The sequence below is a fragment of the Engystomops pustulosus genome, chromosome 3, assembly GCF_040894005.1.
Source record: "Engystomops pustulosus chromosome 3, aEngPut4.maternal, whole genome shotgun sequence".
Lineage (NCBI taxonomy): Eukaryota > Metazoa > Chordata > Amphibia > Anura > Leptodactylidae > Engystomops > Engystomops pustulosus.
In genome coordinates this window covers 100,374,722-100,401,607 of record NC_092413.1, presented here as the reverse complement: position 1 = coordinate 100,401,607, position 26,886 = coordinate 100,374,722, and the positions used below count along the sequence as shown (strand labels likewise).

The following is a 26,886-nucleotide window of genomic DNA, read 5'->3' as shown; positions in this document are numbered from 1 at the left end:
TTTATAAAATTTAATCAATGTACCTTAGAATGATACCATTAAACACTACAACTTGATCCACAAAAAACAAGCCCTCATACAGTTACATTCAGTGTTATAGGTCATTAAAGGCTAATACATAACATGTTAACCTGTCGGACCCCTCGTCGCTCCGTCAGACTAATGGAGCAAATGGCCGCACATGACCGTTCTGCTCCATTAATCTCTATGGAGATGATGGAAATTGCCGTCAGCTCCATAGAGATTGATGTAACAGAGCGGTCATGTGCGGACGTCTGCTCTATTAGTCTGACGGAGCAACGAGGGGTCCGAAGGAGACCCCACTGATGAGCAAGTTAGGCCCTATCCCGTTGACAGGGCCTAACTTCTGTTCATGGGAAAACAGCTTTAATGTAATGGTGGGACTAATGATTCTCATGATGTTCATTCTATCTAGAGATCCAGTAAACATCTTTGGTATGTGCTATGATGTCAGAGGCACTTCTTTCATCAAGACTTAAAAAAAAGAGTATTGTTCTTAAGTGAGCAGCTGTAGGTCCATGTTTTACACCACTCCCAGAGATCCTTCTTTTTCATCCTTTAAGAGTACATAATCATTCAGAGTGCAGCCCTTACTCCATCAATATTTTATGTTATGTCATCAGTAATAAAAGTTGTGTATTTCCCTCTTTATCGCATATTAAGGTGGACATTCCAGATCGTGCTGATAAACTGTGACCAATGAGGCTTATTTGAATAGCATTTAGTAAATTTCATGGATTACCCAATTACCTTTAGACCTGACTGATTCTGGGTCACTATGACATCCTGGTTTTTATCTTATTTGTAGACAAATTGTGGCATTACATTTTGAGTAATTATTTGAGAATGCAATATGTATTTATAAAGGAATTCTACCACTTAATTTAACCTCTACAAAGCACCACCAGTACTTTGTAGAGGTTAAAAAGCTTAATGCCTGCATATTTAACAAATATAATAGCTGGGTGATTCTTTGTTAAAAATTTTTTTAAAAAGACGTGAAAAAAGTGTTAAATTTTCTTTAAGATACATGGGAGATTTGTTCACTAAAAATGTGAACCCTCCGATAATGCTAGCAGACACTGCCGCACTGTACAATAAAAAAGGCAGTCTGAGGTGCTGCTTTTCCCCCGGACCACCCCTCCCACTCCATAGGCCGGAGGTGACTGCCAGGCTTCATGCGTCACCGCCTCCTAGTCCCGCCCCCTCATGAATATGACAGACCGCTGTGAGCTTGGCCCAGCGTTCCTATCGTACAGCGCGGCAGTGTCTGCTAGCTTTATCAAAGGTTTCTGACAGCGCTAGCAGTGTAACACTCCTACATCTATTGTAGCACTCGGAGCTGCTACTTTAGTAAGCAGGTCCTAGTGCCTTTTTTATGGGTGATGGGTCCTCTTTAAGGGCCTTCATCCATGAAATTCTTGTACATCTGTTCCTGTGCTCAATACACATGTACACAAGAGCCATTTCGGGACCTCCAAATGTCCTGAAACAGGACACATCCTCCATTTCCCAAGAAGCTTGATTCTAGTACTATAGATAAGAAGTGAAATCCAGACTTATAGGGGATATAACATTCTTACAGCCCAGGGCCCATAGCCGTCTTAATCCTCCCTGCATGTCTCACATGAAATAAGCCCCAACAGGTAGCATCATTGTGCAAAATGTACAAATCTTAAAAAGTTATATATGAATTTAGCATCTCCAAAATATTACTGAGAGAAGTTATACTAAAGTATAAAGTTATCTATATGGCATGTTGAACACTCTCAATTTAAAATATAAAAAATGTACCCCAAATTTAAAACTCAATCCACAAAAATTGATCCATACAGTTATGATAACTGAAAACCGATTTACATTTGACTGCCCATGCAAACATAATTTTGACATCAGTTTACTAGCTGCACCAGCCTATCTAAACTTTATCTTCAGAATTTCAACCATAGGCAGTAAAAAAAAAAGGCCCCCTCTCCACTCCGAAGCATAAAAAGTGTCATGGGTACTCTCGTGACCCAGAGCGCGGGTCGCGGGCTCACCTTGCCCCTCAGTGCCCACTACCACCACTCACCTTTCCCCGTTCCAGATTCCCGTCCACGGTCTTTGCGCGTGCTGGCTTCAGGAAATTTAAAGGGACAGCGCACTGTTAATTGCCACTGGCCATTTTGCCAGAAGGCTATTTCAACCTGCCTCTTCCATCACACCATGCCGGATCTTCATGCCTTCCCGTTTCCCGTTGTGACCCCGGTTCGGTTCCTGACTACGCTCCTCTGCCGCCTGCCTTGACCTATTTCTACGTCCCCGACTCTGATCCTGTGCTGCACGTCCTGACCTCCTGCCTGTCCCCTTGGCTGCCACCGTGGACAAGTCACGCACGTGGAACGACCTGTTGGTACCAAACAGCAGCAAGTCCAAACCGCCTTGCCGCGGGCTGTGGAGAAAACCGGGTCCCAGGTGTCAGCTTGTGTCATCGTTTGCGGTGTTTCAGAGGATCCACTACCTCTGAGCTTTACAACAAGTTTCAGTCAGACCTAGATAAATACCTATGGGGGAAGTTGCCGGCTGGTTGAAAAAGTGCAAACAAGTACCCACAACTAAACCCATAGGCAGGTTAAATGCTGCAGTATTTAACGGGTTAAACACCCGCAATCGGAGCCCACTCCGACCGCGGGTATTACACTGGGTTGTCTGCTGTTAGTTACAAACGGTACCCCGTGTATTCCAGTACCGATTCAGCTCAGATCTCGAGTTGAATCGGCATCAGCGCTGCATCCAATATAGATATAGGACATATATGTCTCATTGCATAAAAACTGAAAAAATTGAGTTTAAAAAGACGTTTTGAAATGTGAAATAATGACAAAGTCCTTAGAAATCTTGGCCAGGCCGGTTGATTAAGAGTTTAATAAAAAGGAGTGCATGATGGAGGTCTCTGTTTTAGCTAAGCAACTTCTTCAGTACAGGCCAATAACAAGCAAATATTTTACTATGTAAAAAGCACCTTGGAAACTTTCATTTGGAGTGAAAGACTGATAGCCCTAGTATGTTCAATGAGTTAATAGCTCAATTTTACTAATTTTGACATTAAGTTAAACAATGTATTTGACCCCAGGTCTACAACATGGTAGCATAATAGAATAGGATTTTTAATAATGTTGGTTTTCCATGTAATTTTTTATATTTAATATAGAGAAAAGTAGAAAAGGGGTTGTCTAGTCACAACAAGCTATTTCCTATCGATAGGATAGGGGATAATTTGCTGTTCTGTAGGGGTCCCCGTGATTGGCCCCCATGGATCATGAAAACGGAGGTCTGTGGTTCTCCATTGTACCCAAAACAATACAGCGATAGGCCAGACATCCATGGTGCCGCTTCATTCAGTGTCTTTGGGACTGATAAAAATATCTTGGTTTATTTGGGGTTCAACTAACCCTGTTCTCATGATCCATGGGGGTCCTTCCATATGTAGGTAGAAGAAAACTTAAAACTTCACTTTACTGGCTCAAAGTATAAAAAGTAAAAAATCTGTTATTTTAACTAATGTCTACTATAGGAAATGTGCCACCAATTATTTTTTCCCTTCTTAAAGAGGAATGTGCGCCATTTTTTTCCACTTATTAAAGAGGAATGTGCCTCCATTTTTTCCCTATCCCTTTCTTTATTGAAGTGAAATTCTTAAAGTCTAATTAATTATTCTAGATTGTAAAATTTTCATTCTATTCTCTGTGCATGAAAAAGCAAGATGCCATTTTCCTGAGCTTTGGTGATATACTTTACAGAAGCCTTATGACTATAGACCAGGGGTCGGGAACCTATGGCTCGCGAGCCAGATATGGCTCTTTTGATGGCCGCATCTGGCTCGCAGCCGGGGCTCCTATCCAGGGGCTTAACTACAGCCACAGCAACTGCTAATATGCCTGCCAAGACCAGGCTGCTGTGCCCCCGGCTGTAGTTATGCCCCTGGATGTATTCTGCAGAGCAGCGCAGGGTCCGCGGGGTTAATTCAGGGGCGGCACCTCCGTCTCCTTCCCTGCAGCAGTCTCCTCCATGTGTGAGAGGGAGGGGAGGAGACTGTCTGCCTGCAGCCAATCCCGGGGCTGGATGTAGCAGCTCGGGAGATTCAGACAGAGGAGACCAGAGAGCTGCATACTCCGGAGACATGAAGGAGAAGGAGTCAGCAGCCGGGGATCAGCCAGAGATAAGTGCTCCCTCCCCCAGTGTCTCCTCACACTCTGCCTTAACCCCTTAGTGTCCTGTGTGCAGCTATGAAGCTCTCCTGAGAGCTTCATAGCTGCATCATCCTCACATATCTTCCCCCACCACTGCATTTCTACATTAATGTGAGGTTAAGCAGCAGCTTAGACACATGTTGGCATCTGTATAGGGATGTTCTGCAGCGGTTGGCGTCTGTATAGGGATGTTCTGCATTGGTTGGCGTCTGTATAGGGATGTTCTGCATTGGTTGGCGCCTGTATAAGGATGTTCTGCAGCGGTTGGCGTCTGTATAAGGATGTTCTGCAGCGGTTGGCGTCTGTATAAGGATGTTCTGCAGCGGTTGGCGTCTGTATGGGGATGTTCTGCAGCGGTTGGCGTCTGTATAGGGATGTTCTGCATTGGTTGGCGTCTGTATAGGGATGTTCTGCATTGGTTGGCGTCTGTATAGGGATGTTCTGCATTGGTTGGCGTCTGTATAGGGATGTTTTGCAGCGGTTGGCGTCTGTATAGGGATGTTCTGCATTGATTGGCGTCTGTATAAGGATGTTTTGCCTTGGTTGGCGTCTGTATAAGGATGTTCTGCATTGGTTGGCGTCTGTATAAGGATGTTCTGCAGCGGTTGGCGTCTGTATAAGGATGTTCTGCAGCGGTTGGCTCGTGTATGGGGATGTTCTGCTGCGGTTGGCGTCTGTATGGGGATGTTCTGCATTGGTTGGCGTCTGTATAGGGATGTTCTGCATTGGTTGGCGTCTGTATAGGGATGTTCTGCATTGGTTGGCGTCTGTATAAGGATGTTCTGCATTGGTTGGCGTCTGTATAGGGATGTTCTGCAGCAGTTGGCGTCTGTATAGGGATGTTCTGCATTGGTTGGCGTCTGTATAGGGATGTTCTGCTGCGGTTGGCGTCTGTATAGGGATGTTCTGCATTGGTTGGCGTCTGTATAGGGATGTTCTGCATTGGTTGGCGTCTGTATAAGGATGTTCTGCATTGGTTGGCGTCTGTATAGGGATGTTCTGCAGCAGTTGGCGTCTGTATAGGGATGTTCTGCATTGGTTGGCGTCTGTATAGGGATGTTCTGCTGCGGTTGGCGTCTGTATAGGGATGTTCTGCTGCGGTTGGCGTCTGTATAGGGATGTTCTGCTGCGGTTGGCGTCTGTATAGGGATGTTCTGCAGCAGTTGGCGTCTGTATAGGGATGTTCTGCAGCAGTTGGCGTCTGTATAAGGATGTTCTGTAGCGGTTGGCGTCTGTATGGGGATGTTCTGTAGCAGTTGGCGTCTGTATAAGGATGTTCTGCATTGGTTGGCGTTTGTATAGGGATGTTCTGCAGCGGTTGGCGTTTGTATAGGGATGTTCTGCAGCGGTTGGCGTCTGTATGGGGATGTTCTGCATTGGTTGGCGTCTGTATGGGGATGTTCTGCATTGGTTGGCGTCTGTATGGGGATGTTCTGCATTGGTTGGCGTCTGTATAAGGATGTTCTGCAGCAGTTGGCGTCTGTATAAGGATGTTCTGCAGCGGTTGGCGTCTGTATAGGGATGTTCTGCAGCGGTTGGCGTCTGTATAGGGATGTTCTGCTGCGGTTGGCGTCTGTATAGGGATGTTCTGCAGCGGTTGGCGTCTGTATAGGGATGTTTGCATTGGTTGGCGTCTGTATAAGGATGTTCTGCATTGGTTGGCGTCTGTATAGGGATGTTCTGCATTGGTTGTCGTCTGTGTAGGGATGTTCTGCATTGGTTGGCGTCTGTATAGGGATGTTCTGCAGCGGTTGGCGTCTGTATAGGGATGTTCTGCATTGGTTGGCGTCTGTATAAGGATGTTCTGCATTGGTTGGCGTCTGTATAGGGATGTTCTGCATTGGTTGGCGTCTGTATAGGGATGTTCTGCATTGGTTGGCGTCTGTATAGGGATGTTCTGCATTGGTTGGCGTCTGTATAGGGATGTTCTGCATTGGTTGGCGTCTGTATAGGGATGTTCTGCATTGGTTGGCGTCTGTATAAGGATGTTCTGCATTGGTTGGCGTCTGTATAGGGATGTTCTGCATTGGTTGGCGTCTGTATAGGGATGTTCTGCATTGGTTGGCGTCTGTATAGGGATGTTCTGCAGCGGTTGGCGTCTGCATAGGGATGTTCTGCATTGGTTGGCGTCTGTATAGGGATGTTCTGCATTGGTTGGCGTCTGTATAAGGATGTTCTGCATTGGTTGGCGTCTGTATAAGGATGTTCTGCATTGGTTGGCGTCTGTATAGGGATGTTCTGCATTGGTTGGCTAATGTATGGGGATGTTCTGCTGCGGTTGGCGTCTGTATAGGGATGTTCTGCAGCGGTTGGCGTCTGTATAGGGATGTTCTGCATTGGTTGGCTAATGTATGGGGATGTTCTGCTGCGTTGGCTCATGTATAGGGATGTTCTGCAGCAGTTGGCTCATGTATGGGGATGTTCTGCTGCGGTTGGCTCATGTATGGGGATGTTCTGCTGCGGTTGGCTCATGTATAGGGATGTTCTGCAGCAGTTGGCTCATGTATGGGGATGTTCTGCAGCGGTTGGCGTCTGTATTGGAACAAGCTCGAATGTAAATTATCTATTTTTTATTTTACAGGGAATTACAATTGTTTTGGTCCAGTGGAAGTTTAGTACGGGGGGAGAGGAACACTCCTTGCTGTACTAATGACTGCTGGAGCCATTGTTCTGTCAGTGTCCCTTTAAGCATATTGTACGGCTCTCACAGAATTATATTTTAAAATATATGGGGCTTATGGCTCTCTCAGCCAAAAAGGTTCCTGACCCCTGCTATAGACAGTCTGGAGTGGATTCCTTCGAAGTTAATTTAGAGATTGACTGATTTGGAAACGCCTGTGTAGCACTGCGGAATCTGTGTTGGCTAAATAAATAAAGGAATTATTATTAGTATTGTCTGGACATGGGCTGTGCAGATGCAGTTAAGCTATGACATCATCTATTGTAGCATTCTGTTGTAGAATGTATGGCCACTATACAAGAGACAAAGCCTTTTGTTTCTGGTTCCATCCAATAAATCAGAACAGCTGATCAATTTTAGGTCCAGTGACTGTAGTTGCTATTTGTGGCTACAATTCATGTTACAAATATCAAAGAGTCCTACTACTTACTGTAAATATCTATAAGTCTGAGAGTTATTTTAAGGTATAAAAGAGCTTCAGTGCCGGGATAAATACTGTTTTTATTGTCAATCCAAGATCTGTGCCTGGAGCTGTCAGACTAACTGCTTTGGAGCATATAGGATATGCCATTAACAGTGATGAACAGTAATGACACTGACAAAAGCTGAACATGCCGTTCTGGCACTAGATGTATTCTGGGACTGTCATAATGCATCAGTATTTTAATTTTACATTGCACTCGGGGCCAAAGACAAAGAAATCCATTTTCATCTGAACAGTTTTTCTCCTGTTAAATGATAGCTCTGGGCCTTCTCTTACCCCGCACATTACATAGGGTCCTATATATTCCATTAGAAAATAACAAAGCTAACAAAATGCTTTTTATGTTTTTAAGACATTTAGTTAATTCAGCTACGCACATCTAATATTTAGACAGTGGTAATTCTATGTCAAAAAGGTATCAAAAAATATCATTCAGACAGGTTTATGTTGTGTACCATGACTGCTGGTAAAATATCATAGGTTAACCTTTTCCTCCTTGGCTGGTGAATATATACACAGAGGTGATTTGGTCAGTATGTCCTGAACTCAGTACAGCTGAACTGAATATAACATCTGGCATGTAATGGGTTGGTGCTGGTAAATCCAGACAACACATGAACCAGGTTTATTCAAAGTCATCCAACTACAACTCTAAGAATTATTACACCTAAAGCCTGAAAACACAGACATTGGCGCACATTTACTAAAAACAGAGTGTGTGTGCAGAGCGAGACAGATTCATGAATTGTGGCACACGTTATTCATGAATCTGGCACTCCCTGCACTGTCCCAACAGAGTGCACCAATTTTTTTTTGGTGCACCTTTAACATGGGGCATGTCACAAACTTCTGTCGGACTATGCACCGAAACTCCCATTTCTGTAGCATGAAGAATAGTGCAGCTGCACCACAAAAGGGTGGCATGTGCCACATATATGGTGTGGGGACTTAAATACACGTGTAAGCAGAATGTACAAGTCCGACAGAAAACTGGCACAAAATATATTTCTATGCTGTATTTTTTGGACTATAAGACACACCCCTGATTTAGTCGTCCAAAAAAAGGAAAATATATTTTACACCAATTAAAAATTCCCTGTTTGTCACACACACAAGCACCGCACACACAGCCCTGCTACATCCATACACACACAAACACGCTCAGCATTGCTACACACGCAAACAAACACGCTTAGGCCCATTATACACACACAGGAACACACTCAGTACTGCTATGCACATACAGGAAAACAGTCAGCACTGCTATACAAATACACACAATCATACTTGACACTGCTATACACACACAAACATACTTCGCTCTGTTAAATACACACACAAACATACTTGGCACTGCTATACACATCCACACACAAACATACTCATCACTACTATACACACACACACACACAGGGCGATCAACGTCTTTCTGAGTGGATTTTTTATTGCTATACATGCCTCAATAAAGAAAATTTGTAGACCGTGGACCCTGGCTGGACCGTCAATTGCTTGCCATACACACATACACACCTTTTCTTCTTACCAACCTCTGCCCAAGATTCTTCTTTGGATATATCCTCTGGTAGCATGAGAGGGGTTAAAGACCATGCAGTGATGCAGGAAGCATCAGTCACATGCTTCTTACGTACAGGTATATGTTCCAAGAAACAAACATACATATTATACAATTACTGTAAAAGAGACGTGTGTATAGGTCTGCATTGGGATTTATTAAGGTCTGACTTTGTCAGGGATGTCAACCAACCACAGAGCTGCTATTATTTTGTTAAATTAAAGCTGTATTAAGATGGGGTGCAGACTTCAAAAAAGGTCAGTTTTTCCTTTTAATGTTTCCATAAATATTCCACAATTTTCCAAAAATGTGGAGTGTTTCTGAACAGGTTATTCAGAGAATAACTAGGAATTTTATGACAGAAGAAGTTGTAGTAAAATACAAACAGGAAGCATGATCCTTCCTATGTGCACGTCATCTGTCTGTCATATGTGATGTAGACTATATGGAAATGACACAGGCTACCTTGCAGATATTAGATGCCTTGAGCAAAAATCAATGTCATTTATGAGAAATACATTTTTGACTGGGTATGAAAGCTAATGCCCAGGGTGTGTTTGCTTGTAGTTATTGTTTTGTGTCTGGGGCAGTATTTTGGCAATAGTTAAATTGTACTGTATGTATTGGTACAGGGTAAACAAGAATACACTCCCTGCAGCATTGTTTGGATTTTAAAATAATTGCTCCAAGGAATGTGCCAAGACCACATACTTGTAACCTGAAAGCACTTGAGCTGCTCTTCACCAGAAAAACATGTAGGTACATCATTTCAAAAGGCATGCAATTTCAACAAGAGGTTGACCACTCTAGAACATACAATTCAACAGAGAATTCTAAATGATTAGAAGGGGGTTCTTATTTCCATCATATATTAGCTGCATGGTAGAGTCGGAGTCAGGCCATGTGTCAAGCTGATAGCACTTTGTAATGAATGGGTTAAAACAAGATAGCCTCGGGTCTTTGGAAGACCTGAGGCTGTCATAGCGATGGATCACCGCTCCCCGATGAGGCACCAATCACGGGTCTTACCGGTAAGCCTTTGCTGCAGTATGCAGCAAAGACTTACCGGTTATGGAGAGGGCTCGGCCCGCGAGCCCTCTCCATGCACGGAGACCCGGCTTGCGCCGTACTAGTACTGCGCAAGTCAGGAAGGGGTTAACGCAGATAGCCCAGTCATTTCCATGCTTCATTACTTGCACGCTTTTGTCCGGAGAGGACTCTACTGTCTATTCCAACCCCCTACAAAAGTGTGTATGTGTTCTTTAATGTGGCATAACAATAGGAATATGCCTACTTAAGGAGATTGCAGGTGTGGACCAATTTGGCAACTCTGTGCAGCGCTGTATAATCTGTGTGAGCTATATAAAGGAATTATTAATTTAATTATTATCAACCAGTTCTCTTAACTGCACTGAAGCAATGACTTATATTACAGTTGTCTGCAGTTGGTGTCTTATCCTTCTGTAAGAAACAAGGTAGTTTGGCTATTACTCAAGTCATAACACAAAAATTAGTAGTCATGCATTGATCTACAGGAATATACAATTGTGAATCCAACAATTCATAGTAATACAGATTTAGATTCATCAGTACACAACTCCTAATGTTAATTTGGGACTAATCCACACTATCGGTGTTATAGATCTCCATATGTTCCACATAAAGGGATATCCCACACTTGGGTATATAGAGACTACTGGAGCAGTGAGACTGATTTGTTCTAACTCCAACCTACATTATGTGGAGTAGAACATTAGGTGTTGAGTACTGACCAATCTAAGGCTACATTCACACGGCCGTGTGGGGGATGTATATACAATCCCATATAAACGGCAATGGCCTCACAGTGCCATACGGGAGCAGTATGGTGCAGCACACGTGCGCCACTGTACCGTTCCATAGCCGGGAGAAAGATAGGACATGTTCCATCTATCCCCGTAATATGGCGCCACACGCCATACATCACTATGGAGGGGGGGGTTTAGGTGTGAGCAGCTACGGTACAGCGGGCACACGTGTGAATGTTACCTAAATCTTTATTTATTTTTAGGGAGCTGCTTTCCTAAATGTAGAACTGGAGGCATAGTTCTTCTTTGCCCATCTACTCTGACAATATCGTAGATGGACATTTACAAATCCCTTACTTTGGTGTAAAATCTATTCTGTGCCTTATGTATGATCAGGTCTTTTTACTTGTGATATAGGTTCAGTTTTTCCTATCCTGGCAGGCACAAATTTTGGCTTCTTTCTGAGACTTGTTCTTGCAAATGTGTCAAGTCCACATGGACACAGGCCATGTGAGGGGTTATTTACAGGAGAGGACACTTCTCTTCATTTGGGATTTGAGGCCGTGTCCTGCATTTTTAAGCACTCTAGTCACACCCCAGGGAAATGAGGACATACGAGGCTGCAGTCACACGTGGTGTTAAGGGTGCGGTCACACGTTGCATTTTGAAAGCTGAGGAGAGGTGATTTGCCTAATTACATGAATGTTAATAATTGTGTTTACAAAACACACATGTTAACGCAGTGTTAACACATGCATTAATGCAAACATTATTTGTTTACAAAATGCAATGTAAACACAATGTAATTAGGCAAATCACCTCTCCTCAGCTGATGTAATAAGTTTCAAAGCGCAACCAAAATGCCATGTGTGACCGCACCCTTAGAAATAACCAATAAATTTAAAATAGAATGTAAATGCAAACATTTATGACGGACAAAGGTGTACTAGAAAAAAAAGACAGCAGAAGTCGCAGTAAAAAAATCAGCAAAATTTAACTAGCAGAAAGACGACAGCATAGTTATTACTGCTGTGGGTTTAGAATCTGTAGGATGTCAATAACTGCTGCAAATACTTATGTGCATTGTATAAGTTGCATTCTGCACTAAGCCCCAATGTCACAAAACCTAGACATGTTTTAACTTACTGTAGATTGTGGTATTATTAGTTAAAGATGATATTCATATTCAGCTGGACAGTCCTGTATGTCCAGTTATGTCTGGCAGTAGTCATGTCCTGCATTTAAACTATATCTGCCACCGCCAGTACTGGGCATACCAGGAAAAATACTGGGGGGGCCCCCCACATAAGGCTATACATAAGAGCCTAAGGATGTGAGAGGGTGTGTATCAAATAAATACATAGGGGTGAGGGGGTCTTTATATAAAATAACCATGAGGGGGCTGTTTGGTATAATAAACTAGGGAACAGGTTTGTGTTTTTAGTTTGTGAATTGTTAATGCTGCCACGTGAGTTCGATGCAAAGGGGCCCACTAAGGCTCTCTCACCCAGGGGTCTAACTGAAATCTGGAGCCGACCCTGGCAACTACTAGTTGCTGCAGTGGTGAAGCAGGGAGCTATCCGTTCATTACTCCAACATAGTGCCAGTGCTGTGTGCTCTGAAACTGGCTGCTGGCTTCAGATCTGCAAGTTATGTCTCTTTTGTTGGCCTCAGACTCAGGAGGTAGGTGATGAAATATAGCTGATAAAGTCAGACTGTTTGGGGACACAACCATTTCACAAAAGAAATAACATCCAGTTGTTAATTTATTGAAAAGATTCTAGTAGGAACATGAAAAATGCTTTACAACTATTATTACGGATCCTCTTTTTACAAATATTGGTTGCATGTGAAAAATGAAATCCAATATCTAAAATCCATAGAACAATACTCTACTATAAATGGGATGTCATATCTAAATGTACACTATCAACTACCAGTGAGAAAGTCTGGTTTATTGAGAATTACATGATTATTGAGAACATCTATTAATGTAGTTTTACTGTAATTATAGGTACAAGAAAACGCAAGAAACCCTAAGCCAAGCTGGGATGAAAGCTTCTGCTGCAATAACAAATGTGGGAAGTGCTATTGGCAAGAAGCTTGGAGATATGAGGTACTTGCACTACTGTAGCCGAAACATTTTATTCAAGTAAGAAAGAATTAAAAGAATATTCAATGATAGGTGCTTGGGCATTTAAAGGAAATCTATCACTAAATTTAACATCTACATAGCACCACCAGTTCTTTGAGGAGGTTAGGTTCCTTGCTCCAGACATACTTTACTTATCTACATAAGCCGGCTCTTTTGTTTTAAAAAATTGTATCATTATGTAAATGTGGGAGAAGTGTTTTGGGGGCGTCACCAGAACCCCTCCTGGCTCTGGCATCACAAACCCTGCAGCACTTCTACCATACCTTCTCCTCCAGTCCACCTTTCCTGCCACTCAAAGCGTCAGCCACAGTGAATAGAGCATAGGACACGTGTATGTGTCACCCAAGAGCTGGGTGACAGCATCTGGAGGAGGCAGAAGACATGGTAGAGGTGCTGCGAAGTACATGATGCCAAAGCCAGGAGGGGCTCTTGTACTTCAGCATATCTAGATAATTAAGGTATGGCTGCAGCGAGGATCATAACCTTTACAAACTGTGGTGGTGCTTTGCAGAGTTAAATTTAGTGATAGATTTCCAGCATGCCACATTGGGTTTGATGAATTTTACTTTGTTATTTCAAAAGGAATGCATTAAAGCTCCCCATGACAGCATGATCCCTTGTTACTGATCAATAGGGTTACCATTCCTGAAAGGCCTGTCACTCAGCTTATAAAGGGACTACTTATCTGAGGGGTACATGATACATACAACACTTCTACAACACTTCCACAATTCTTTTTGGTAAACTGATTATCCCCTTTAACCATTGATCTTACCTTTTCTTACCTCACTCGAATTGCAAAGGAGTGACATGAAATAAATAATGTAAAGTAGCTGCAAAATCCAGAGTTTAAAATACGTTCTTCCACCAGTGTTCATGAAACATTTCCAACTTTTGTTTGCTTGAAGAGTTAAGCGTGATTGTGCTGGAAGGCTGCTTGCATTAAGTGTATGTCCTTTTGTACTATAGCTCATATCTCTTATATGCTCTTTATTCCTCTGCTGCAGATCGCACTCTATTAGGTAAGAAGTTACAATAGGAATCTCTACTGTCAGAAATGTAAATGGTAACACATATTAATACCATTTGGGACCTGTTATTTTGTAAATGTAAATACTCTATTCTCTTTCCTCAATAGCAATGCAAAAGTATAACATTTATGCTAGAGGAAACAATTAGTTGTAGACCTTATTTCTACAGGAGAACTAAGATGCAAGCTTTTCTTTCTATTCAAACAATGCTTATGGATTACATCCACTGCTACCATCAGGGATTGCAAGGCCCCATACAGACAACTATTTTGTCCATCCTAGCGCCCTTTCCAGTACTGTACATTTTTAGTTCCAAGTACATTTTTTACACACACTAAAACAATATTAAGCAGCTTCAATACAGTTTACATACAGGCAGAAGTGGTGACTAATAACTTACATGTGACAAATGTGCCCCTTCAGGTACAGACCTTCATGACAACTTCCCCAAGCCATGACTTATAGCTGCTGAATTTACCGATCCACACAATGCCACTAAAAATACCACAGTCACTTAAAGTACTATGTCTCCTGGATAACAACAATGTCTCACAACATGCTTGTAAATAATATGTACTCCAGCATGTTGTGCCCCCGGCATATATCAGTTACACCCCTAACAACAAATGACAATGCTGTGCCCCCAGAATATGTATATACACTGTGACCTCTCCATAATTTATTAGATAATATGCAATTTGAATACATTATATAGATCCCCTGATATATACTGTGGGTTCTGAATGAACAAGTATTTATATGCTGTTCTCTGTACAATGAGCACTGAATTATGTTATAAACAGCGATCCTTCATTTGTTTACATGACCTATTTATTAGATTTACCTATTTAAGAGATTCTGCTATAAACAGTTCCTAACCCCCTCCCCCTCTAGGTAACTGTATCTCAGAAATATTTTATGCAGTGCCCCCTAATTAATTATTATGCCCTGCCTAATGAATGGTTAATGCAATAACCCATTATTATTTTATAAAACAGAGTCCCAAAAAGACTCTTCAGTATGATTTTAAAAAAGTAAGTGGATATTAAACACTGAGTGAGATTTGACATATGCTGGCGCTCCCTGCACCTGCATATGATGGAGCCCTGCCACCATAGCAGACACGTGTCCATCAGGCGGCTGTGCTGGCAGACTACAAAACTACAATAGGTACCACGTGGTGTAATCATTCAGCAGTGAATATACGCAGATTAGTGCACAGACAGGGGCATGAACGCCCTGTGCCAGGCCCACTCTGCTGGCACCACCCCCCTTTGCCTAGTAAAGAATTTATTGAAGTGCACCCTGTGTCCGGGACAGCATTGCCAAGAAATTTTGCACATAATAGTGTTAAAAAGAAAAATCTACATAATATTTATTACAACCAGTATTTTCTCGTCTTACAATATAATACCCTCTACCAGGACTACACTACCTTTTCTGGTGAAGGGTAGCAACATCGGCCTTCAATGCCTCGATAAAGAGCTGCAAGCCCTTTTAAAGGTGCTTAAAAATAGCCAATGATGTAGCAGCATTTAAACTTCACTATCTACATATTTGTTTCGAGTTAGTAAAAGCCACAATGTGCCCCTCCATAAAAATGCCAGGCTGATTCCTGGTGGTAGCATAGTTTGGCATCCTTGAAGGATGCAGGTTGTAAATACCTTTAAATATTACACAATTCCATAACATTTCTTTGTCCAATTTATATTGAGTCAATAGAAGACCTGTCTAATATTTATTGCACACCTATATAAACTGTCCTAGTTTATCTACATGCTGCATGTTTCAATATGTAAAATTTACAAAAGTGCATCTTGTCTTTTTCTACCCCCAATGCCTTCCCATGGCAGCTATTCAATCCGTCACTCTATAAGTATGCCAGCTATGAGGTAATTACATTATCATTTGCTCTATGTTCATTGTATCCAATTTGTGCTGTAGACGCAACTAAGAATGAAACATATTCCTTTCTCTGAATCTGCCTGTTCATTGATCTGGAAAGTGAGATGCCAGGAAAACACAACAGGGTTACAGAAGCGCTGATCATATAATTGTGCCTGTAAATTAGAATATATTGCAATACTAGGTCTGCCATTTGTGATCTGGCATCAGCGATTTGGTTTTGATGTATAGGTAATCCTCAATACAAGTCTGCCACAATCTTCATAGAAAATAATAACAACTCAGCGCAAAAAAGCAAAGTGAATGAAGGAACGTTTATGCTACACAAGACTGCTTCAGTGATAACAGAAATACATGTTAATAAGCACATTCACCTCCACAGCTTGTGACAACATAATTGTAATCTATAAGTTTATTTCCGGCTGTATCTTAAAAACAATGGAACCGCTTTATACTTGGCAATGAAAGAAAAAGTCACATAGACTAAATTGGTTTAACCTTGTAGGATGTCTGTTCCAGCATAACCCGATGAAAATTGATTTGGGCATTCATTTTACATGACCATCGGAGATTAGACACACATCTTTTCCTCCACTGATAGGACTACCCACTGGGCTTTCAAACCAAAAACAGAAATCATGATAAATAAATATTCTGAATCATTTTCTAGAAAACTATATGGCACTTTGGCCCCTCTTGTTTTATAACATTCCTGCAGGAAATACTGGTTTTCTTTAATAATGCATAAGTAATAAGTAATTGGAATCACAATAGTAGAATGTGGGTCTTTGAGCCACCCAGAGAAAATGAAGTACAGATGACGGTTCACATTTAATTGCACTGTAATGTTTATTGCTGTCAATGCACATGTAAGACATGTTAACCGTAATGTTAAATATTTGTTTGGAAATTAAGCTGAATGCAAATTGTTTTATAAGAGCCTAGAGCATTCATGCACCCAACCAGTATGACCCGGATATGAGTGGGTGCACATATTCAATGAGTGGTCTTAAATTTATAGAAAACAAACTACTGTGCATTGTAAGGCATCATCTGTAAAATTAATCATTATCAACATGCTATGATATGGGTAAATCTGTCAGTGGCAAAAGCCACAGAATCTGCACATTCTTGGCCCGTTTGCCCCATGCACAAAAGGGCCATGGGACAAAAGGGTTGATCAAAACTTCTAAGAGGTTGGTAGCGTTTCCAAGCATGTCGTGTGCCAGCTGTGACGTTTATAGAGTCTGATGCTTAACACAGCAGTCGTAATACTTTTTCCCCTGCATGCTTACAAAATTGCAGTTTTGATAAGAAAATAATTCCTTTTTTTTTCCTATTTTCTATACCCAGGAATTCTCCTACATTCAAGTCCTTTGAAGAGCGTGTGGAGAATACAGTGACGACACTGAAGGTAACAGAACTGCATCACTGTTCTATGTCTGTACAGCAGAATGACCTTTATAAGTCTGAATTATACCACATACATGGCATAAATCTAAGTAACTGGCGTTAACAAATGTTTAATACCAGAAGTGACAAGTTCCATCTGCAAATAAAATACTACTATCTGATGTAAGGACTTTACATTAATATTGTACAATAATTAAAGCATTAAACAGATTCCTGTAAAATAAAGAGAAATATTTGGGCACTACTCTAGATTACGCATCTCAAGACAGGTCAGTTGAAAAAAATATGAAAAGATCAGTAGTGCGCTAGTATGTATCACGTCAATCCATGATCCATAATTTTTTTGCTCATTTATGTACACGCTGAATCTCATCTTTACAGAAAATGTAGACTTTTTGCTAATTTGCTTAAAACAAGAAAAACTGGTCATAAGTATTCAGACGCTTTGCTCCAAACGTCTTCCATTTACGGATTTTGGAGGCCACTGTGCTCTTAGGAACCTTAAATACTGCAGAAATTCTTTTGTAATTTTTTCCAGATCTGTGCCACAATTCTGTCTCTGAGTTCTTTAGGCTGTTCCTTAGACCTCATGATTCTTAAGTGTTATGACATGCACTGTGAGCGGAGAGGTCTTATATAGACAGATGTGTGCTTTTCCTAATCAATTCTAATCAGTGTAATTTAACACAGCTGGACTCCAATAAGGGAGCAGAACTATCTCAAGGAATCAGAAGGAAATGGACAGCATGTGAGTTAAATCTGAGTGTCACAGCAAGTGGTCTCAATACTTAAGATCATGTCATATTTCAGTTTTTTTGTTTAATAAATTAGCAAAAATAGCTACATTTCAGATATTTTCTGTCAAGATGGGGTGCAAAGTGTACGTTAATAAGCAAAAAAAAAAACTTTTTTGATGTTACTAACCGGCAATGAAACATTTAAGAGGGGTCTGAACACTTTTCATAGCCACTGTAAATGTCGATAGCTATTAGGGGATAGGAGCAGGAGGATTTCGGGACAACCACATTAGACAACTGTTTCTCGATTGGTGCTTTCTCTTAGTGCTGCTATATTTCTTATTCTTACAATGAATTAAACAGATTCCATTCTAAATATACTAGACCATATAATGTAACATTCTCTTGGTGGCTTAGAAACCATAATGAATCCCATAATGATTGTGTCCAAAAAGTTGAAATAGTATAGTTTTTCATTAGATCATTAAAGGGAATCTGTCATCACAAAGGGCATTTTTCAGTGATGACAAGTTCCAAAAGCCCATCTTATGCTCATTACAAATCTGGTTTTGTTTAGTCTCGGGACTCTTTATAAACCTTTACGATAGGGGAACCCTATTAAGGAAAGGTATTGCTGTGATTAGCTAATCGCCAGGGGTTCCAGGTATTGAGCCCCACCAATCACCTATTTGTGACCTATCAAGTGGATAAGTGACCCAGTCAAGTTATCAGTAGTTATAGGAGAGCAAACCAATAGCAAGTGGAGTGAGAGCTGTCAAACTGTATTGAAACCTGTAGATGTCAGTCCATTACATCATCCAGACCTTTAATCCAACATCTATTTTTAAGAACTCAAGAAAATACATTATGTAAACCCTGTTAGCTGTTAGGTACAGACTGTAAAATACTTCAGCTTCTGACAGATGGTGTAAATGTAATACAAGTAGTACCCAATGTGAACACAGTAGCCATTTCCACGTTGCCTAGGAAACATTTTCCAGTGCAATATGGAATTAGGTTTAAACAATGCCTCTTTGCACAATAAATCTTTACGTCTGCTGCGAAATGTGGTGGAAAGATTCAATTTTGTGTTGTTAGCATTTGACAACCAGACGGAATCAACATTTTTTTTCCAGCTCATTGCAATCATCACAGACGAGAAAACTTGTAGTCAAAACATGGGAACTAGCAATGTAAGCCATTAGTCCCTAAGGAGATATGTATGGTATATTCCCAGGATATTCATGAATGCCTGGAAACCAGGAGTCCCCTTACCCACTGTCTGCAATAGAGAAGTACAAAAACATGCATGCCATTACTCATTCAAGTCTAATAGCAAAGCTGTAGAATAGCTGAGGCTGTTTGCCAGGTTATTTTCAGCTGTGCCATAGACTTGAACAGAGGACAACGTGCACATGAGGCTACATTACTATCACCACAAGGTGAGGGTTAGGGAACCAGTGTTTTCAAAACAGCCATTGGATCCAGAAAGGAGACCACATGTATCAGGTATTCATGACATATCCTGCTCACATTTCATACCTACCCAAAAATATCCCGTTATGCACGCAGACCCATTTTGTAAACCTGGAATATTTAACCTAACCTAACCTTACATACAGCGGAGGGCACTTATGCTTACTTCCTCCGGCAACCCCTTCTCCCGTGGGGTGGTTCCTGTGCCGACTGATGCCGTGAACCTGCAATGAACTGAAACTAATGCAGTAGCAGGCGCGCGGCTGAAGTCAGGCCTCTAAACAATACAGGAAATAACATATCTCCATTAAATCTCCATTTTGTTTTTTCACATTAAATCAACCAACACGTCAACTGCACAAGTCAATCAATTTTAGTGCGTTGGAGTCAAAGGTCAATGGTCACTTGACATCTGTCATCAGGGGTTTGAAAAGATGGCTTTACTTGGTTCTCATGTGACTAGCATGTTTATTATTGCACTGTACGAGTCAAAGTCTAGTGAAATGTGTAGTGAATATCCATGGACTTGGCAGGGCTGTGGTCCATGGACATGACTTTGGAAAAACATGCATTTTGCTACAAGTACTGATCAATTGTCTAACAGGTGTCTCTTTGCTTGATTGATTTGCTTGTATTGTGAGCTAATGTTTGACTTTTCAGTAGCCTTTATCTATGTGGGGGATAAGAGATTAGCAATGTGTTGTAATGTACACTCCATGTCTCCTATTAAAAAGTTTTTAGGATTTCAGTGTTTAATCTGGTAAATAAGATTTTGTTTTACATGTGTTGCTTTGTACATGTGTGTTATTGTAGCACCCCCACTATATTATTACTGTACAAGCCTCTTTTGTTACAATACAAATTTATGAATTATTGTGGTCACCTACTTTATAACCCTACTCATGTTTTCCCGATATTATTATAGGCTAAAGTAGGAGCTACAAATCAAACTCAAGGGAGCTTTGAAGAGGTTCTGAGTTCTACTGCTCATGCCACTGCCCAGAGTTCTCTGGCTGGAAGCCTTCTGCCTGAAGCGGAGGAAGAGTTACAGTGATGGGGCCTTCTGGAAAGTGATAGCTGCTCAGTCATAACACAAGGCCTCATGCAGGATAACATGTCATGAAACCGTTTGTCACACAGCAAGTGTTTTTGTTTTATTACAGTTGAGGTATTGGTGTATGCTTTGTTTTGTTATGAACCAAATTTACACATCAAACCCAAGAGCTGCTATCCAGTCAAAAAGTAATTGCCCTTTCCAGATGTCACCTGTTATTGCGTATTTGTCACAGTAAATGGTTTCTGATATGCAAGTATTCTGGTAAACAGAATTTAGTAGTACATAAAGGAAACCTGACTAACACAGTTGTTGAAAAATATATTTTTTTTAATCAAAAATATCCACAAGTAATAAATTCAATTGAATACATTTATGCGTTCATTGCAGATTACTCTTAAGAATTAGGAGATACCCAAATCTTTTAGTATTACAAAATTATATCACCCTGAGAAACTATACAAGACTATTTCCCCCCTCCCCCCCCCCCAAATTTTTTATTTGCTGTACTTCAGTTCTGCTTTCTTGTAGAGTAAAGAATAGATTTTAAGCATGCTTAAAGGGGTTATCCAGACCTTTAATTTTTTCAAACAAAAAGTAAATATTCTGATGGCTCTAATTTTATATTATGTCCTTATTGTAATGGAAGTCACCACTTCATGTAATGATTTCTTGTTGATTTGAAGTTTATATACACTACAGCAGCCACTCTAGACAAGCGAAACAGCAATATAATGCAGGACAATAGCAAGGAGCAGAATTTATAGTTATATAAAACCTGACGCAATACTGGATCAGTGCCCGCAGGCGTTACTTTAACGGACCATGCAACTGATCCATTAACAAGTAGAGCATTTCCTAGATCAAACAAAGGCTGTGCACAACGTAGTATCAAATGCAGTTAGGATTTATTGAGAGTACAGTAGTGTACAGTGACGTTTCGGCCCCCTGGGCCTTTGTCAAACACACTTATAGTGTAAGTAAAGATAAGACCGCATCTTTACTTACACTATAAGTGTATTTGTCAATGGCCCACAGGGCTGAAATGTCACTATACACTACTGTACTCACAATAAATTCCTAATTGCATTTGATACTGCGTTGTGCACAGCATTTATTGTCCACCAAGTCTACGGGGTAGGATCCCTAGTCCGTTGCACCCTTCACATCAAGAGGTGCTTACCATCTATCTACCTATAGATTAAACAGATGCCAGACTGATGGAAATTGGCCATGAAAAATACAGAGGTTTCTCATGGCCAACTTTGCAACGTTCATGTGCAGGTAGTCTAAGGCTATATCACTTGTCATGATAAACTATAGTCTGAGTGATCAGCATAAAAGGGTTAACATAAGGACACCTTCTTCTGCATATTCCACACAGTCCATTAAAAAGACGATTGTGTGAATGGATTCATTAATAGGTATAGCAGTCAGTGTAGCTGTATGATAAACCACACAGCCATGTGAATGATCTGCTTACTAGTTGCATACAAGTGTAATAATTGGTAGTTATTTGTTTTCAATATAGTTTACCATAACCAATATATAATCATATTGGACATCTGAAAGGGGACAATACTTGTTCACATGATTTTTATGTACGCAATTAGAGATCATTAAAAAAATTACTTTCCCTCTTATGTAGGAATTTACAATGATTCATCAATGCGCTGCAGTTAGTATGGTGAGTCAGTTCACTAATTACCAACAGAAATGAAGCCTCCTAATTAAAATACAATATTTATTCAATTCATATACTAGAAACCAACAACATGGGCAGTGACTTATATGGACTAACCATTTCTGAATTAGGCATGGTTACATAGCTTAACCTAAAAATCAAAAAACTAACTGGGTCATGGTTATTTATATTTAATTGTTATTTACTACCCATCCTTAGAATTATTTTAGGTTTCCTCCATTCCTTTCCTAACATTTATCAGCCATGTTATGCACATTAAAGGAAATCTAGCATCAAAATCAAGCATGAAAAAGCCAGGGACACTTACTCATAGATCCAGGCACCGTGACTGTGGTAATCTTGTTATAAAATGCACTTTGATGATTATGCTAATGAGCCAGGCTGTTAGACGCCTTACCCTCCCCTCTGCTCCCTCAGTACTTCCCTCCCCTCTGTCTAATGTGATCAAACAAAGTCTCAGCACTTTTGAATGGGAGGGGTGGGGGTGGGGCTCCCTGCAAACTGTAGCATGCTGTGAAGTAAGCGCAGGGATGGGCTCTGGTAACACACCCAGAAGCCCTTCAGGTTAATTAGCATAATTTTAAAATTTTATTTTAGAAGTAGGCCATGGAAAACACATAAGAAGATCACCGCAGATGCAGTTCCTGGATCTATGGGTAAGTGCCCTGGTTTATCATGATGGATTTTTATGGTAGATTTAAAGCATTACATAGAACGATGATGGTGAAAATCCCTCTTCCACCTAGTCTGGACAGCTGACTTAAGTTCAGAACTTTCATAGGCTGAATTAGGTAATTTAAAACCAGTCTGTAAATAAATGTAGTTGGCTTTTAGTCAATGGCACATGACCATTTGAAAGCAGACTAATACAGTACCATTCATTCTCAATACACACTGTTGAAATTTTCTTTTATCTTTTTTCTAAATTCCTAAATGAATAGTACATGTAAGAATAGTAAACCTTGTTTACTTTATTAAACACAAAAAGTGTCTGACCTGTTTTTTCTCTCCTTTCTGCCTGTATTTTTAGTCTGAATAAATTTTCCTTCCTCACTCCAAAAGACAGCAAGGATAATTGGCTACATAAAGTTTATTATAATCATCTGCACTAATCTAGAATTTTCAATGTACATTTCATACACAAGGGAAATCCACCCTGTATACAGGTACCTACCCTTCAAGTCATAAGTATAATTTGTTGGTGTTTGCATCACATTAAAGTACTTCAGATAAGGGTTGCAATTTGTGGGTGTTTTTCAGCTATACAGCATATATTAAAGTCTAGGTTAAACATCTGATCTTTGGTGTAAATCTTTTGTGGGTGAAAATCTGCCTTGCAATTGACATCTTTTACACTGTGAATAGTAATTATTTTACTTTATTATGTACATTGTGTTCAGATGTAGAAGTTTTAATAGAGTACAACCTAAAATACAACAAATATATCATTAAAACATTTTTTTTTTTTAGAACCACAATCTATGTGAACATCAATATGAACAATATCAAAGTCCTTTGATCTTGTATTATTCTGTGATTAATACAAATAATGGAGGCCGAGGTGGTATGAACAATTGTTATGGTCTCCACAGTAAATGGGTCTTACTATAATTTACAACAGAAACAAATAGTAGTTTATCAGGAATGTCATTTTAGAAAAATGCCTTTGTTAGCATTCTGAATCATTTCAGTAGTTTACATAAGTATAATTCACATTACCTTGCTCCCTGCCAGCATCGTGTAGTTAGTCCCAGGAGGGGGACTCCACACTTCCTGTAATGTGCATTGAGCAGGTAGTAGAGGGAAGGGGATGGTGTCGGGTAGAAGAATGCATGAGGAGACAGAACCAAATTTTAGCAGGCCTGCAACAGATGGTTGCTTTTGAGACAGCAAAAATGCTATGTCTGATGGCTGCATTCAGTATCCTGATCACAGCTCGGCTCGATTGATAGAAGTTTGTGATTGCTCAGGCTTCAGGTAGGTCGGCAGTCAGGCTGGTAAATGCAGTCCTTAAAGTGGTATGTCCACGGAGACAATATTCTTAAATATACTCAGGATAGCAAAATAACATTCTCTAATTCACAGTGTACAAAAATACAGCATTTCACAGATATAATTCCAACCTGCCACTATCAGTCAGGTTGTTTACAATTTTTGTTGCCCCCGGATCTGACCATAAATCTTCCGACTATGGTCAAATTCTTCTCATGAATAGCTTCTCTTGCCTGCACACTGCAGTGTTCTCTACCTCCTGCACCTCCCTCCTGCATTACAAGACCAGCTCAGACACAGGCACTTCCTGCCAGCAAGCTCTATACTCTTCTAGCTAAGGACAAGATAAAGTCTGTATAGTAGAGCTGACTGTGTGTTTTATTGATAAGGCGAGGGAGCAGAGATGAGTGTCATTGGGGTACATGTATCATAGTTTTCCTGCTGCCACTTTTTCAAGTTTCCTGAAGTTGGCATACTTAATTATTGCAATGTATCTTGAGTTTTTTCCCATTGTGATACATGTGATGAGTTGCTGTTTAGACTCACTTTTGCGACTTTTTGTGGCGTACGACTAGGAGTTGGCAATAAAAGTTATACATGTCCCCCAGTTTTATATCATGGATCTCATCATTTCTGATCTCTCTTTTTCTATGCTAGTAGAATTTTCAGAGGCAAAATAAAAGTGTGGGTAAACCTGTACCCTGATAATCTAAGCACATTGTCAGCACACAGAGTAATCATGAAGTGTCTGCTTAGAGAGTGCACGCCCCCACACTCCGGAATTTTGCACTGACCATCACTGAGTGATAGGAGCTAAAACAGCAATAAAACTGAGTAAGGAGGTAAAAATAATAGTTTTTGTGTAAACATCACTAGGGGATTAAAAGTTGAGAAGTTTCTTTCATGGGCAAACCCCTTTAAGTTGCCACCCCTAGTTTTGGCTCTCAATAACCAAAGGAAATGACCGAAGAGATGTGAAATTGCCCAAACACAGAAATAGGAATTACATGCCTTAACTTCTAGTATGGTGTGATTCTTTGCTGGTCACACATGCTTAGTGCTCTTAATCTCTAATCTCTTCAAGTCCTGAATTAATATTAGATAATGTTGAGCACCCTATGTACTCTTTTTATGAACATTTCACCCGCTCCATTCTTATACAGTCGTGTGTAGGAGCATTCTGTGCTGCTGGGAAATGGACTATGGCCAGGAGTTTTTCAAGCTGAAAAAATATGCAATTAGACCACTTTTCAACAATTCTGTCTGCAATTGGTGTTGTAGTAAAGATAGTTTGACCCTTTTTTTTTTTATAACAGATTATGCAGCCATGTGAGTGCACCCTTATAGTGCAAATCTTCTAACCACAGCAAGGGTATAATATGCAATGCATAAATGCAAATACAGTACACAACGCCTCACGGACACCAAGAACTCATATCCAGAGGATATCCCAGCATAGACATTGGATTTGGTAATAAAGATTAAATCACATGTACAGTACTGAAGAAGAAATCCTCAATACATGACAATTTGTTTCACTGATGACTGGACTGGGACCAACAGTACAAATAAAAGCAATATAAAGCAATAGAGAAACCACTATGCTTAACCCATATGACATGTTTAGAAATAGTTTCAAGTATCATTCAGACATCTAGAAATTTGTGAAATGTCATTTTACACTACAAATTATGAAAAATGCAACCAAGTTTTCATACTATCAAATAGTTGTTCTATACTGAATTTCTAAGCAAATTTGTATTTCAAGGAATAAGCCTCTCAAATCTGCCAACCAATGTGATATTGTATTCTATAAATCACATTGTTACATTGTTATTTTCTTTACATGGCTCTTAATAGGATGTTTATGTGCCAAAAAGCAAAAATGTGACACTATAATGTACAGTTCTTAAAACATAAATAGCTTGGCATTTACAACTAGGTGCATATACTGTACATGGAAATGGTATAACTGATCTTTTGAAACTCTTTGTATACAAGTTACTTGAATCTGATCCAAGTTGTTTTTGCTTGATCAAACCATGTGACATTTGGTATGCTGATGTTGTGTTAGTGTGGATACAAAGAACATTTTATAAAATAGGCAAGCAAATTACTATGTCCATAGTTTTATGTATACAAAATTAATATTCTTATTAAAGATTTCCTGGTTTCATTGTGTGTCATGTTTATTTTTCTTACATTTATGATGGGTTCTCATCATTGCAGAGCAAAGGTTCAAGCTTATTCAATGAACTTTGAAGCAATGTTTACATCCGTGGAAAAAGCCACAACAATGGATACAAATGGTACAATGTGATATACGTTCTCCAGTTCAGCTCCACTGCCCAGAAAGCAGGAGGAGGAATAAACAATGGCAGCAGCTAGTGCTTTGGTGCTGATGTGGTTTCGGGTGTCGCCAAAGAGACTTAGTTGTGCCTATAGGCAGTTACATCAGTGGGGACACAAAAAAAAAAATCAATTACAGAATTGATGGGTTTTTTTACAACTCCTCACTTACAAAAAAAGTTAATACATTTTCAGCAATAGAGCATAGCCACCCCAAAATAGTACCACTGAAAATTGCATCTCATCCCTAAAAATAATTAGCCCTTGCATGGCAACATTAGTGGAAAAATATATA

General features: G+C 40.2%; 1 protein-coding gene across 2 annotated transcripts in view; it reads left to right on the top strand.

Moving 5' to 3' along the window:
- The window catches only part of TPD52L1 (TPD52 like 1), an 85,981-nt gene extending 59,563 nt beyond the window's left edge, over window positions 1-26,418 (top strand). Inside the window, exons 4-8 of one of the 2 annotated variants that reach the window (XM_072141615.1) lie at window positions 12,789-12,890; window positions 13,937-13,951; window positions 15,814-15,852; window positions 17,219-17,279; window positions 20,417-26,418. In XM_072141615.1, the coding sequence (XP_071997716.1) occupies window positions 12,789-12,890; window positions 13,937-13,951; window positions 15,814-15,852; window positions 17,219-17,279; window positions 20,417-20,545 (346 nt within the window). In that variant the 3' untranslated portion in view covers window positions 20,546-26,418. The remainder of the gene's footprint in view (window positions 1-12,788; window positions 12,891-13,936; window positions 13,952-15,813; window positions 15,853-17,218; window positions 17,280-20,416) is intronic. The other variant, XM_072141616.1, reaches the window with a different exon arrangement.
- Window positions 26,419-26,886: the final 468 nt, after the last annotated feature.